The following is a 14,528-nucleotide window of genomic DNA, read 5'->3' as shown; positions in this document are numbered from 1 at the left end:
TAGAGTCAACTACTAGGCCCAGTTCATTGGGGTATCAAGAGTTAAAGATGCACGTTGCCAATTCATTTCAAGTCAAAGAAACCAGAGATGCCAGAAGCACTGATGAAATTTTGCAAATGTATGAGCCACAAAGCAGGGACATCAACCGCTTCCTGGGCCAGCTGGCAATGTTTCACCTCACAGAGATGAGAGGGTACGAGTATGACCTGGACAGCATCATAGGTTGGAGAGACACAACAAGCAGGATTGGAGAGGGGTCCTTTGGTGAAGTGTACCGTGTCCAAGTCCAGGGGAAGGGAACAGAGACTCCTGCAGCACTGAAGCTTGGAGTCTACCCATACGACATCACAACCACGGAAACTGCCTGGGACTTCCTGAAGGAGGAAGACAACCTACGGTAAGCTAACAAGAAAGCTTTTTAAAAAAGCTGGCTGGTGCGTATTTTGGGAGAAAAGTTGAGTTAATAGCGACTGAGTGTGATGACGACAAAACCGAAACATTTCTGGATGCACGCGCCGATACTTTTCCGACATGTTTCTTATGTAAACCCGACCTCCCCGTGCAATGTGCATGATTTACATTACTAAGTTCGGTGTTTCGAAATAGAATAAGAAACACTACATAGTCTATAATTTCACAAGAAAAACGTTTCAATCTGTAGGTCTTGACGTTCCTTTGAGAGGGGGGGGGGGAATTACGTACGAAATTATACATTTGTCCCCACACGAATCAGGCCACCCACATGTTTACATACTTGCCGCCCTCCCACCCAAATGCTTCAACATCAAGCCGTAAATGCTACGTAGAACGAAAAGGCTAATTAACATAATCTATGTTATATAACGGAAATCACTTTGTATTCTAGTTTGCGAAAAGCTAACACAAAATTTTAACCTGATACGATAAGCTTGATTACATGTATGTACTGCTCTACTCCGATAAATATGACCATATAAGTATTTTTGAGTTTGATATAGCTAGATTTTAACTACTACGATGGCCACAATTGCTATAACATGCCATGAAGATAGGTTTTGGAGGGCTTGATCCATGCGTCCATCCATCCATCCATCCATCCATCCATGCATCCATGCATGCATCCAAAGACCCGCTTCTCCTGTCTCTAAGCTGGTGCTACCCACCAGCAAAAATACCAACTGAACTCACTTTACATGGCATTAAGTGCAACTAGCTATTCCTGGATTGCTGGTCAACGTTGCATCAAAATTATGTCCGTTGCATATGATTTCTGGACAGACTGTCCTGTTGGCAACCTTTTTGCAGATGATATATTTCTTATAAATGGAAGTACTAAAATCTTAAATGCTAATCAGGTATATAATGACAGATATGGCTATTGTAAACTTGATGACACCTACATTTGTCCTTTTTAAACACCCTTCTTAGATGCATAATTATAAATGCTGCATTCAGCGGAAATGCCACTCTTGTGACCTATACTTCTTGTGTACTTTAAATAAGACGACTTAGCCACAATTAGGTTTCCTGCAAATGTGACTTTTCCATTGGCAACATTTGAGTGTATTGCACATGCATGAACTAATTATCTGAATTCCAGGGATTTGAAATGGTTGTGTTTAAATACTTATTATTACAATATTATTTTATTTTAATAACATATATTAAACCATGTTGCATTGTAAAAAGCATGTTATCACCCTCCAAAAATCATTTGCCACTTACATCATCATCATCATCATAGGAAGTTGCAGGGAGAGCACATAGTAGAGTACTACGGCACAGCTTGCAGGAGGGAGGGTGGCGGCCTGAGGCTGGGGCTGGTCATGGAGCTGTGTGACGGCACACTGGGGGACAGGATTGTTGGTAACAGGTGAGAGCATAATAATTACAAGGAACTGAGTCAGATTTTAATGGTCCAACATATAACCAAAACCCATTCAACAAATTACCACATGCTTACATGCAACCATAAAATGAAGGCAATTGATCACCAATTTCCAATCAGAAAATATTATAGAGATGGATGTATGACGAGGTCCGCGTCATACTCGAGAATTGTTCACGAGAACACGTGACTGACACGGTGAGAACACATGACTGACATCGCGAGAACTGTGAGCACGGCAATGAGAAGATCAGATCTCAACACAACTGTCAGAGGAAAGAAATAAGTTACATGTGCACTGCAGTAGATTTTGTCTGTGATTTTCATGACAGAACTTAAAGAAAACTACATGTATGAAAGAAAGGGCAACACATCATTAATTTGTTGTACTGACTGAACAGTAGTTCAACAAAATTAATTTTAGAAAAAGCATCCTCTGATGTCTAAATGACATTTAATCATAATGTACAATGTATATTAAAGGAACCATAACCCAGCCTGGTGGGGTGCTGACCCAGAGAAGCAGGCAGCAGCCTTCAGCTACACCCAGAACCTGGCAGTACAGCTGTGTGAGGGGCTGAAAACCATCCATGATGCTGGCTACATCCATAAGGACCTCAAGGTTATCAATATACTGGTATGTTTTCCTCAAAAGCTCCAAGTTTACCATACAGTCATTAGCACAGTGTTTGTTTTTGTATAGGAAAGCCTTATGAATTGAAAGTCTTTTTTTCGCATTTTGCTCTGGATCAACTGCTAAGCCGCCTATATTGTATGTTCACCCACTCACTCACTCACACAATTACTCATCAACTCACTGACCACCTTTTTGATTGGAGGCTAATATTATTCACATCTAGTAGTACTTTCAATGCCTTATATGAATGATCATGACCTCTGCAGTCAGTAACTGTTTTTATTCCTCTCCATGAAACTACTTTATTGCGGCCTGTCAACATCACTCAACTAAAATCTTGAAGGGTTGAAATCCTTAGGACAAAAAGACAGGAACAATATTTAGTTTATTTGTATTTTTACTAATTTTGGCACACATTACCACCATTTTAGCAACCAACTCATTACTCTTGGATGTTGAAAAAAATTCATGCTGAAGATTTGTTTAATGTACAAACTTAAGGTGACCAAGGACAACACTGTGAAGCTTGCTGACGTTGGACTGACCAAACGAGAGAAGATCACAGGTACACCAACTGGGACACCCCTTTATGCTGCTCCTGAAGTAAAGGAACGTAAAGTGTACGACAAGAGTGCAGACATCTACAGCCTGGGGCTCATCCTGTGGGAGATGTGGTATGGGGTAACCCTGTATGGACTGAAGGTCAGTCAGACTTATGTGCAGAAAATATAATTTTCTGTACTAAATGTGCATTTTTTTTAAAGTACTAGTAAAGCTCATTCATTGCAGCACTGGTTCATTTTTTAAGAATGCTTGAATGATACAGATGTATTTTGGTTAATAACAAATAGAGAATGCAGCTCTCATAATCACCATATGGTCACTGGTCAGTGTCCTCTTATATAAACTGCAATTCAATTCTATCAAATTATGTCCCTTTTGGAGCTATTTGCCTAAAACAGTTTAAATGACTTGTCCTTGGTTTAGTTAAGTCTTGGATGCTACAAGTACAAGCTTAATGTATGAATACTAAGATAGTGAAAAATTACAGATAACTGATGCAAGGAAAAAAGCCCATCTGTGAGCAACTGTTTCGATTTGTCAAATACCCCAGGATGAAGTCTACTCCAAAAGGCTTGAAGAGGACTTGAAGAGAGGGTGGGACATACGAATGCCATGGTGGGAAGGTACAGTCCCACCCATCCCTGAGTGGACCAGGCTCATCCATGACTGTCTGAAGAAGGATCCAAAGAGAAGACCAAAGATACAGGAGTGTCTGGACAGGATATCAGCTATGAAGGTCTAGTAAAAACTGGGAACAACACCTAAATATCTAAGCAGATATTGGGAGGGAAGATCATTGATATACCGGTACTGCGGTCTGCCTAAATACCACAAACGACCACAAACGACTCGGAAATACCACAAACGACCACAAATGACTCTAAAATGCAGTGTGTATGGGTCAAAGACCTTGTGTGGTGCTCTGGAGACATTGTTTACACATTTATAAATTTAAATAACGCAGCAAGTCCTGAGTATTCACCAGTTTTATCGAGGTAGTCCACCGGTTACAAGATCGGTCACGATGTTTGAGCGCATTGTCAAAGAAAGGGTGTCGGTTTTTGAGGGTGGAAAACCCTTAGAATCAATGTTTTATAAGTTGCCAATGATAGAGATGTGTCATGCTATAATCTATGAATCAACAGCTTCCATAGATTTATCGTCCTGTCGTTTATGGAGCCGAGGAAGGTATCGAGGACTTCCCCATGCAGACTCCTAGCACGAGCTATCCAACATGGCGGCAAAGAATCGCTTCGATCTTGAAACCGGCGGACTAACTCGAAATAACTGGTGAATACGCAGGACTTGCTGCGTTTTTTAAATTCATAAATGTGTAAACAATGTCTCCAGAGCGCCACACAAGGTCTTTGACCCATATACACTGCATTTTAGAGTCGTCTGTGGTCGTTTGTGGTATTTCCGAGTCGTTTGTGGTCGTTTGTGGTATTTAGGCACACCCCCGGTACTGTTTTTTTTTTAACCGGCCACTTTTGCTGGCATAGTGGAATGTCTAATCTCTGCAAACCCAAAGAAGTACTAGTAGGAATTTCAAAACATTACAATCTTTCCTAGGTCCTCCTAACATCTGCTTGGATATTAAATGGATTCTGGAAATGAGACCGTAAGTCCATCGAAGTCATAATGAAATGTACATTGTGTCAATCACTAGGTAAGGCCTTATGAACGTAACTTTCTGGATATCCAAGAATGTGTACCTTAACTTACAAAAGGCAAAGACAGTATATAAATTGAATTGTAAAAAGATGTGTACATGCATATGTTTGTTGAATACTACACATAATCAGAAAACGTTGTACTTTGGTGACATGTTCATAAGCTTAGTTGAAAAGAGTTGCTATCGGATGTAATGTTGTAATGATACTGTGTAGCTGAGTCTCATTGTTGTACATATGCTAAATGGTAGATTGAAATCATAACTCTAATAAGCCTTGTATCTGTAGTATTCTTTTTACAGGACTCATTTAAAAATTTGGTACATAAGAAAGAATAACATAAAAGGTATGACATCTGACCATGAGAACAAAGTTCAGATCAGGGTAGTGAGTTGCAGTTAGTACTGGGTAGTGAACATCGAACACTTGATTCGATAGAATTTGACAACATTGAAAAAAGTATCATAAAGATAAAAGCAGCCAAAGATTTTCTCAGATTACAATGCCCACTGCTAATCATAACAAGAATACATTGTACAATATACGTATAAACTATTAAGTATGTAATCAGATACAATTGGTCATTTCAGTCACACTGGGGCTGCAAATTGCACTACCTTGTCAAGTTTAAGTTGCTCATATTATATTTTAGTTGCATTTTTTGTGCAAATTGCAGGCTGCATGTGACTATTTTGAGCCCTTTACTAGTATGTACAACAGCCTTAACAATTTCTGGTCTGGCAGACTTGAGTGCCACTACCAGTGTATAATGGTAACTGTGTACAAAATGTAAATTTGCTGACTTAAGGTGGTGAAATTATGTGATTTTAGACAGTAGTATGCAAAGCATTAGACCAAACTGAATTCAAGTCGGTGTGTGTCAATGTCATAAGTATTAGTTCCCATTTCCTCAATTGTAGGCAGAACATTAGATGATCTTCACATGAAGGAACAAGCTGGGATAAAATGCAGAATGGTTTACTCTGTGGCAAGTTTTGTTGAAACTGCATGTTGAAGTTAATATGAACCTTGCATATAATTATAAAGACAAAACAATAAAACAAAGAATTGAAGAATGAAGTTTAACCCTCTCAGCACGAGAAGCCACTATCGTGGCTTTCCCATAGGACACGAGAAGCCACGATCGTGGCTTCAGGTTTAATTCCAGCGGGAAATTCAAACTGACTACTGTGAAATGGGAAATTTGGCAGAGTCTGCCAATCAGGATGCTTGTATCTTTGACCAACCAGAAGGGATGTAGCATTTGAGCCCTGTTTCTGAGGCCTCCAGCGTGTGTTTTGGCTTCAGTTTTCTGCAGGTTTATTTAGTAAATTTAGCAGAAATGGAGACAATTTGGTGGATAATTTTGTTGGTGGCTTACAGGAGTGATGACAGGGAAATCCTTGAGGGACAGCAAGGCAAACACCCAGCTGTTTTTGTTGAGATCAAATGAGCTGATATAACCATGTCTAATGAGTTCTACATGCATGGTTCCTTGTTGTTTTTCTGGGGGCATGAGGAGGACCAGGTCAGGTCAGAAAGGTCACTGGTCTCAATTGACATTTTAGATACTCTGATACCTGTTTCTCTACCCAAGTCATAAGTAATAGGATTTATTTGACTCCCTGATATGTGGAGAACATCCAGAAAAATAATTTGCCCTTTAGCACAAGGCATATTCATTATTTTAATAGTACAACTACAGGTGTGGGGAGGGGGGCACAACTGTTTATTGGGGTGAATATTTGTTTATCAACACTGAACTTATTTGAAATCATGCTTTGATTTTTAGTTTTTGGTCATTCTAACAGCATACCAGCATTGTGTATGTATAATTGAGTATTTCTACATAGTTTTATGATAAATGACACAAAAAACTCAGCCCCTAGCCAAATGTTTTCTTTTGTGAAGCTTTTTTTGGGAGTGTTGCAAATGTGTTTTTGAGTGGTTTCCATGACGATTGCTGTCCTCAGATTGATGGTATGATATTTATTTTGCTTGTTTTGGAAAGGCCATTCTGTGAGCTTTCCAGCAATATATAGTTTTCCTAGTCTACTCCTTACATAACAGCTGTAATAATAATACACAAAAAGTACTAATTGACACCTGTATAGACTGAAATTATATGTCGTATATGGTATACAGGGAAAAATTTTATGACGTGTTGAGAGGGTTAAGAATGATCTGAAGTGTACCCATCTGCACTTGCCTATCAAACAGGACATAGTGAACTTTTTAGACATGGTGTAATTTAGATATTTATGTATAACAGGTGATGTTAGCTGTAACACTGGAAATAAACTTGTCAGTAGGTTATACTCAGTGGAACAATGTGATGTGTTGTTACTGAATGGTGGAGGGAGAAAACGTTTTGGTCAAACCCAAAGGAAGAAATCTTGATGACCATGCTCATTTGTTAACTTTTAATTATGAATAAGCTAACTTTGCTTGCTTGCATATGCTTTAAAGATAATAAAAGATGGTGATGGATTTCAAAGGGCCCAGTCTTTATCTTTTATCCAATTATTTGTCAAGATGTGTTTGGGACTATTCAAAACTGTTACTTTGTGTTAGTTACTGACTACTAGGTATCTAATTAGCGTAGCACATGTTGGAGTATTATAGCACATGCATGTAAATTCGCACACAACTTATCAACAGAACCATACCTTATCATGTAAATCGTTAATAACCATATAAAACAGACAGGGAACAATGAACTGTGTCCTGTACATTTCACATGACAATAACATTGGTGACTGATGTACTAGTAAAGAATCCATTTTGATTTGAAAACCAGCCTCCTCTATAACATACTCACGCAGCACTTAAACACTTACATAACGTCTTCCCATTATTTCATTTACAGAAAGAACCTTAAACTTGATTCGTGAAGCTAGACGTCAGACTGTGATGTGACGTCACGCTGTATAAAGCTGGAGTTAGCGTTTTTCGACACAGCTTCGCAAAGATGCCCAAATTTCAACAAATTCACAGCGAACTATTTTATTCTCGCTTAGAAGCTGTTCACAATGATTTAAACTCGCAGTTTTTAGGTAAATTATGCAAAGTTTCTGTCATAATTTGCTGATATGTTACGAAAAAATTTACCCCATGCCGTTTCCCGCTCTTTTCGGAAATAAGCCCAAAGCGGCCAACAGGGAACCACATTCCTTGTCAAAATTTACTGGAAACGTCAAATAATCACTTTCAAACACTGAGTAGTGTCTGAACCGACCCAGAAAATTACTCTTTATATCATGACTTAATTACCGTATGTTTAGTGTTTATTTTGAGGCACAATGACTAACTCGCAAATTTCGAACACAACTGGGCGGCCGGTGACGACTGCTCGATCTACTTTCCGACAATTTTCGTCAATTTGACAGGCGTATTAGTCAATTTGCCATCACACATTTCTCGTTAGTCAAGTCAGGAGGTCCCTACTCACGTTTTGGCTGCTCAAACAGTGCTCCTATCCACATGGTGACTGGAAAACGCCCCCTTGATGTTGTTGTGTATGAAAACAACACAACACAACACTGTCGTCTGCGGCCTGTTGTGACGTCACGTCACACTCATGACGTATCAGTGCGACGCTTAGCGGATAGCCCTGGTACTGCAGTATTCAGAGAAATGTAGCCCGGTACCGTGTCTGATAAAGTATTTCCTATGGCACCGACACATCATAAAATACAACATATCACAATCAATCACACGTACGATACATTTTCTCGACAGGATAACGATATGTAGATACATTAGCTTACAGTCGTATACGAAAGAATATATCATTAATATAGCTGCCATTGTGATAGCATTCCCAAGTGCACTGTTTAGGAACCCAAAAACATTACAGTATTTTGGGTCGTTTTGTAAGGAAATTGATTCTTTTGTTCGATAAATAGTCATAAACACCGTTGCATTTGTTTAGCGTCTACTTCTATCATATATTACGATTAAAATTATGATATGGCCTCTTTCTATAAAACGACAATTTACAATAAATGTACACTCTAACATTTCTATTGGCGATTTGCAAGAGAAACATGTCATATATAACCTAATATGCAATTATGTTTTAAGCGAGATGTATCGAGATATCGTAATAATTGGTTTTGCATTGTCACAGCTTCGAGTTCAAGGTCAAATAAGCCTCAAAACTTCAAACCCCTTTGCGAGTCTTTCACCATTTCCCCATTCACGAAAAGACCGAAATTTGGCAATTTGACGGTCTCCTTCGCCATTTTTCATGATACGGCCGGGAGCGGTACTGCAGGTTAGGCTCTCATAGGGTATGCACTCTCACCTTTTAACATGCGAGAATATACAAGGAATTAGACTTAAAGTCAATGAACACTCGACCAAACTGGTCTGGGAAGCTTCACGTAAATTGTCGTTTTCTACAGATATATCATAATTTCAATCGTTATATATGAATGTTTATGTCTGTTTATTTTGATATTGCTGTTAGCTGATATATGTCCATGTAGATGTTATTTCAGGAAAATGCATTCTATATTTACTTAACCTCAGAGTCAAGACATATCTGCTTGCTCAGTATGGCTGGGTTAAAAGAAAGACAACATTCAGTCAACAACATGCTCATTGGTCAATAACTTTAATTTCTCAGTTCAGATTAAAAGGGTACCCTCGAAAAAATCAAGTCAATTAATGTGTTTTTTCTGTCACGCCTTCGCAAAACAATCTACAAAACAGCTGAAGCGAACTGTAGCAAAGCGTTACAACTAGCAATTATCTATCATTATTAGGCGCCGCCTACTTCACCTAGACACTATCAGGTATTAACAAAATTTTAAAACAGTCTTCTGACTTAAACCTACAGAGACACGGCACTTGTCGATATAGCAAAATGCTGGATAACCTTGACCCTTGTAAACACCTTGGTCTAATTAGAATGAAACTAAGAATTCCTCTGAACGTTATCGTTCTACAAAGTCACAGACATTTCGTAATTAAAGCCGGCCGGGGACCGTCATCGTCAAATGCTTTCCTGATTAGCTATACATTTCTATGTGTTAGGCTAATAAGTGTCCAAATCCGATAAAAGAAATCCTAAAAGTTTGGCAGCAGTTTGAGACATGGGATGATTTGCAGTAAAACATGGCTGACATGTAGGATATCAAACTTTTTCTCTGGCAAATTTCAACACTGACACAAAACGGCTATGTACAATGCACATGCCTATTATATACATTTTTAACAGGAGCACAGTGTCACTGACGAAAGATACTAGTAGTGGGTGCTGCCTGAAGCGTCTGACCATTTCCAAAAGCATATAAACTATTTGCTTGCGTATGTTTACCTGGATGTCTAATCTTCAACGATACATGTCCACTTTCATTTAGAAATTGGTTTGACATTAGATAGATGGAAGGAACAATGGGTACCATCCTTCAGCAGTTTCACAGAACGGGATGGTGTAACGTTACAGTTCTGTACGTTCAGTCTTACGGCCTCTTTGATACGGCCGAAGCCTGGGCCCTGTCCGACGGTGCGGGGTGGCAGATGTACGGGGCCTGTCCTCCATCGTCATGCTCCTGATCCTCTGCAGACACTCCAGCGCAGTGGGCCGTCTCCTCGCGTCCCGGTTCACACAGTCTCGCACCAGAGTTTCCCACTCCGGGATGGGGCGGATGGAGTCAGGGGAGTTTGGCATCGAATCTCCCCCCATCAGACCCCTCAAGCTGCGACCATCCTGTGGTGAGGACGAATTCGCACATTTAATTATAAGTCTTTCCCCTAGCTTTCCAAGCTTGTGCTTCGCTTATCACTCTTAGCCATCATTAAAACAAGCCTGTCAATTACAACGCGTCAATATCAGTTTGCATAAATAGCATGATTTTGGAGTAATAAAGACTGATTTGGAAGTTCTTGCCCAAGAGATAATTGCAACACGTGTCAGCATTTAGAAAATGGAAACAGACAACGTACGGCGTAGTATAAAAATGGTGACAAGAAAATTAACAGTAATTTTCCTACTTACCACCGTCCGTCCGTACCACATCTCCCACAGGATTATCCCCAGGCTGTAGATATCAGCACTCTTGTCATAGACTTTCCGTTCCTTCACTTCAGGTGCTGCATAAGTCGCCGTTCCTGTGATGGTGCCGGTCACGTCTGCTTCTCTCTTCGTCACGCCGACGTCAGCCAGCTTCACAACATCACCTGCAGTAACCTGCGGAAGAAAGAACAAAAACACGACAAAAATTACCAACATTAGATGCTATATTCTATGAAGAGTGTTGACGAATCTGTGTTTCAGCTATCGGGCTGCCATCACACCTTCTTCTAAGACACCCAAGAATATCAGAGATGGATAAGCAATTACTTCTAGTATTTCAAATTGTGCATACCAGAACATTGCTGAGTTTGAGGTCCCTGTGGATGTAGCCTGCATCATGGATGGTCCTGAGCCCCTCACACAGCTTGATAGCCTTGTCCTTTATGTAGTTGAAGGCTCGTTGCTTCATGACAGGGTCGTGCCCCCACCTGGAGGGGTTGTGCTCTCTACATGGGACGAAATACGTTATGGTATTGTTTCTCACATAATTTTACCACGACCATTACTGCGATTATCTTGCAGTTGCTGATGGATCCTGTGCAGTTACAGAATAAACCGCTATCCTGACGAAGCTATTAGACTATTCTGACATGAAAATCAGCATTTTGGGTCGTAAACAAGTACGCAGCCTTACGTGTGACCGATAATCCTGCTCTCTAGGGTACCGTCGCACAGCTCCATGACCAAACCCAGCTTCAGACCGTGCCTCTCCTTTCTGCAGGCAGTGCCGTAGTACTCCACTATATGCTCTCCCTGTAGCTTCCTTTTAGAATATAAACCCCACAAAAAGTATGACAGAACAATTCAGTGCCATTGAACCGTCGAAGAGAAGAATCAGCCATCATCACAGAATGTTTAAAGGTACCAAAAGTAAGACTGAAGAATAATTTTCTAAACTTTCCGAAGACTTAGTCTTGAAAAAAAAACTACTACGTATATTGAATATTAAGTTCTGAACAACAACAAAAACCGCAAGTATTTTCTATATAATCGCAACACTGAGGAGTATTAAAATGTTCTATTCTACCTCAGGTTGTCTTCTTCCGTGAGAAAGTCCCAGGCGTTCTCCTCGGTGGTGATATCGTAGGGTAGGACGCCCACCTTCAGCGCCGCCCGGACAAGTGACCCTTTCTGTTGGACCTGTACCCGGTACACCTCCCCGTACGACCCACCGGCAATCCTGTTCTGCGGGTCCGGCCAGCCGATGATGCCGTCCAGGTCGAACTCGTACTCCCTCATCTCCGTCAGCTGTACCATGGCCAGCCGGCCCAGCAGAAGCCCGATCTGTGACTCTTGCGGCTGGTATGTGCTGACCAGATCCATCTGGCTCCTGGTTTCCGCGAATCTCTCTTCCACCAGGCGTTTATCCACTTCTTTTATCCCCTGTAGTTCTGATTCAAAGTTGCTCAGCAGCCGAAATGGTCTCGTCAGATGATATCGAACTATCTTATCCAGCCTCTCATCTGTTGTCATGCACGCAATAGCCAATTCAGATAATCGCGCCAATGATTCATCGCTGTGCTTGAGTACACTGCCTATGAACCCAGCGAGGGTCGACGCGTATAAAATCTTGTGATGTACAGGTAGGAAGAACATGGGATCCATTAATGCCGCCTTTATTGCCATCCTGATCATTAGCAGGAAAAGCTCACGAGTGGACAATTCCATATTCTCCACGTTCAGACGGCATGTTCGTCCGGTGATTGGCCTGATTTTTTCGCTGTGCTCATACTTCACCCTAGTGACCATTTCCCCGAGTTTGACCTCAAACACTTCCTTGACTTGGCTAATGTGGTTCTTGAGCGATGGATACCGAACCATTTCATCTTCCATCCAAAAGCATATATCTTTGAGGATGTCTTCCTCGTTTTCAGGTATCTGGACGGACCAAGGGATTTGTTCCTTTGCTAATCGTTCTCCCAGTTCGCCTCGCACGAATTCAGCTAAGATGCTCTTGGCTGTTTCTATAGCATCTTCAAGGTAATCCCTTACTTCTTTGATAATGCCAGCCGTAGATGCATCAAACTGTGCCAGCGCGGTTCGAGCTCCCACAAAGGCTTCGCGCCGCTCGTCTACATCCAGGTTGCTAAACGACTCATTCAGCTTCAGTTTGATGTAAAGCAGCGCTTCTTTCAGTATGCTTGTCATTTGCCTATAGTTAGGCGGAGATATGTTTTACAGTTACATATTTTCATGCGTTCGTCTAGGTTCACAAAAATCTATTGTATGTAACAACAAATACCAAAGACCAACATTTTCTAGCAAATACAGGTTACTAGACTGCCCACTCCGCATTATCTCATACAACAATTCAAGTCATTTTACTTAAAAGTGCAGGTGACACCTTTCGAGAAAGTGTTTGATCAAAAAGGAGGAGGAGAAGAACATTAACATCACAGACTGGCAGAGAACAACATGTTTCCCTGCCCTATGGGGTATCAAAGCATGTATCCTATGGCCTTGGAAATGCAATGACATCAAATAGAATGACCTTCGGGTCAGAAAATACAGAATCTCCCTGACCTGTACTGAACAGCAAGCTTGTGGCTCAGACTCTGCGGCAGGAGGTCATAGATGCCGTCCAGCAGTTTGTTGAAGTCTGTCGACCGGAATCCGCCCTTAACCGCTTCCTGCATAGAAATAAGTTTCCATTATGTTTTTGTCTAAAAACATCAATCAGTATCTTCAACCAAATTTAAAGTAGATCATTCCTAATGATTCTTACCTGATGATTCTATAATCACACAAATTCGCCGTAAAATATGGTAAGCTGTGAATATAGCAACAATACAACAAAACCAAGCACGGTTTATTTGATTTGTAATTATAAGACGCACCTTATTTGAGTGAACGAAAACCCTAGACTCGTTCAGTCCTTCCCACATCTCCCCCAGCTTCCGAATTATTTCCTCCTTCACCTCTTGCCTCTCCTTTTCCGGTACCAGATCCCACTTGTTGAGGACAAATATGGCTTTTGTCGGGTCAAAATGTTCCAGGTCCTTACACTTCGACAGAAGCTGTCCCAGCAACTGTAAAAGGGGCACAGAAACCAATACCAATTCAATGCCAGAAGAAACCAAATGCCAAAGTCGTACATGTATATCACAGATCAACAGCAATAGTCACAGCATATCATAAAAAGATATAATAACAGGTGCACAGAGTCCCTATTCCCCCATGCCTTACCCTGTCCTTATGTTCTCCTCCTGCGCAGGAGCTGTCGATGATGTAGATGAACGCAAAGGCTGATGGGATGTACTCTGCAACCACCTCGTCCATCATCTCACTCTCTCCGACTCCCGGGCTGTCTACTATCGTCACTCCTCCCTGGGAACAAAGGAAGTCATATATTCGACCCCTCAACATATACATGTATAACAATGATTTTGCAGGTTGACGTCGTGAGCTATCTGCTTGACTCAATAATCAAAAAAAGAGAATCAAATGTCAATTACCCATATATACTTCTAACAAATTTAAGCATATTTACCTTAAGAAAAGCAAGTGGCCAAAAGATCTCAATCTTGCTGGCCTTAGGAAGAATCTTTCTCTCTTTTGTTCTCAGATGGATGTAGGGCTCCAGCTCCTGCTGACACTTCTCTCGGTTGGTACTCAGGGAGATGACTTTATAAGTTGACCCAGTCACTGGGTCTGGTTCCCTGAGATGAACCTTTGCCTGACGAGTCTCCCCATACTTCAGCT

The 14,528-nt window shown here is 40.9% G+C and overlaps 3 protein-coding genes across 4 annotated transcripts in view; 2 read left to right on the top strand and 1 right to left on the bottom strand.

Moving 5' to 3' along the window:
- The first annotated feature begins 36 nt into the window (after window positions 1-36).
- LOC118407560 (serine/threonine-protein kinase ppk11-like) lies at window positions 37-2,588 on the top strand. Its single transcript, XM_035808039.1, has 4 exons — window positions 37-397; window positions 1,724-1,852; window positions 2,351-2,504; window positions 2,571-2,588. Exons 1-4 carry the CDS (start codon window positions 48-50, stop codon window positions 2,586-2,588), a joined length of 651 nt encoding a protein of 216 aa, XP_035663932.1. The 5' UTR covers window positions 37-47.
- A 101-nt stretch (window positions 2,589-2,689) lies between these two features.
- LOC118407575 (probable serine/threonine-protein kinase drkA) lies at window positions 2,690-5,400 on the top strand. Of its 2 annotated transcripts, XR_004830162.1 has the most exons (3): window positions 2,690-3,206; window positions 3,619-3,872; window positions 4,528-5,400. XR_004830162.1 is itself a non-coding variant. In XM_035808074.1 (2 exons), the coding sequence occupies exons 1-2, from the start codon at window positions 2,973-2,975 to the stop codon at window positions 3,808-3,810; spliced, it is 426 nt and encodes a 141-aa protein (XP_035663967.1). In that variant the 5' UTR covers window positions 2,690-2,972; the 3' UTR covers window positions 3,811-3,875. The 2 variants fall into 2 exon arrangements, 1 of the variants encoding a protein (XP_035663967.1); XM_035808074.1 differs by lacking the exon at window positions 4,528-5,400 and having other exon boundaries at window positions 3,619-3,875.
- A 4,023-nt stretch (window positions 5,401-9,423) lies between these two features.
- LOC118407559 overlaps window positions 9,424-14,528 on the bottom strand; it is a 5,765-nt gene continuing 660 nt past the window's right edge. Inside the window, exons 2-10 of the mRNA XM_035808038.1 lie at window positions 14,317-14,526; window positions 14,013-14,153; window positions 13,664-13,855; window positions 13,350-13,456; window positions 11,854-12,978; window positions 11,461-11,589; window positions 11,119-11,272; window positions 10,749-10,940; window positions 9,424-10,460 (exon numbers count right to left, since the gene is read on the bottom strand). Of these exons, the coding sequence (XP_035663931.1) occupies window positions 10,191-10,460; window positions 10,749-10,940; window positions 11,119-11,272; window positions 11,461-11,589; window positions 11,854-12,978; window positions 13,350-13,456; window positions 13,664-13,855; window positions 14,013-14,153; window positions 14,317-14,526 (2,520 nt within the window). The 3' untranslated portion in view covers window positions 9,424-10,190. The remainder of the gene's footprint in view (window positions 10,461-10,748; window positions 10,941-11,118; window positions 11,273-11,460; window positions 11,590-11,853; window positions 12,979-13,349; window positions 13,457-13,663; window positions 13,856-14,012; window positions 14,154-14,316; window positions 14,527-14,528) is intronic.

This window comes from Branchiostoma floridae, unplaced genomic scaffold (genome assembly GCF_000003815.2).
Source record: "Branchiostoma floridae strain S238N-H82 unplaced genomic scaffold, Bfl_VNyyK Sc7u5tJ_1421, whole genome shotgun sequence".
Lineage (NCBI taxonomy): Eukaryota > Metazoa > Chordata > Leptocardii > Amphioxiformes > Branchiostomatidae > Branchiostoma > Branchiostoma floridae.
The sequence above is the reverse complement of the archived record's forward strand: the minus strand, read 5'-3'. Positions and strand labels throughout refer to the sequence as shown.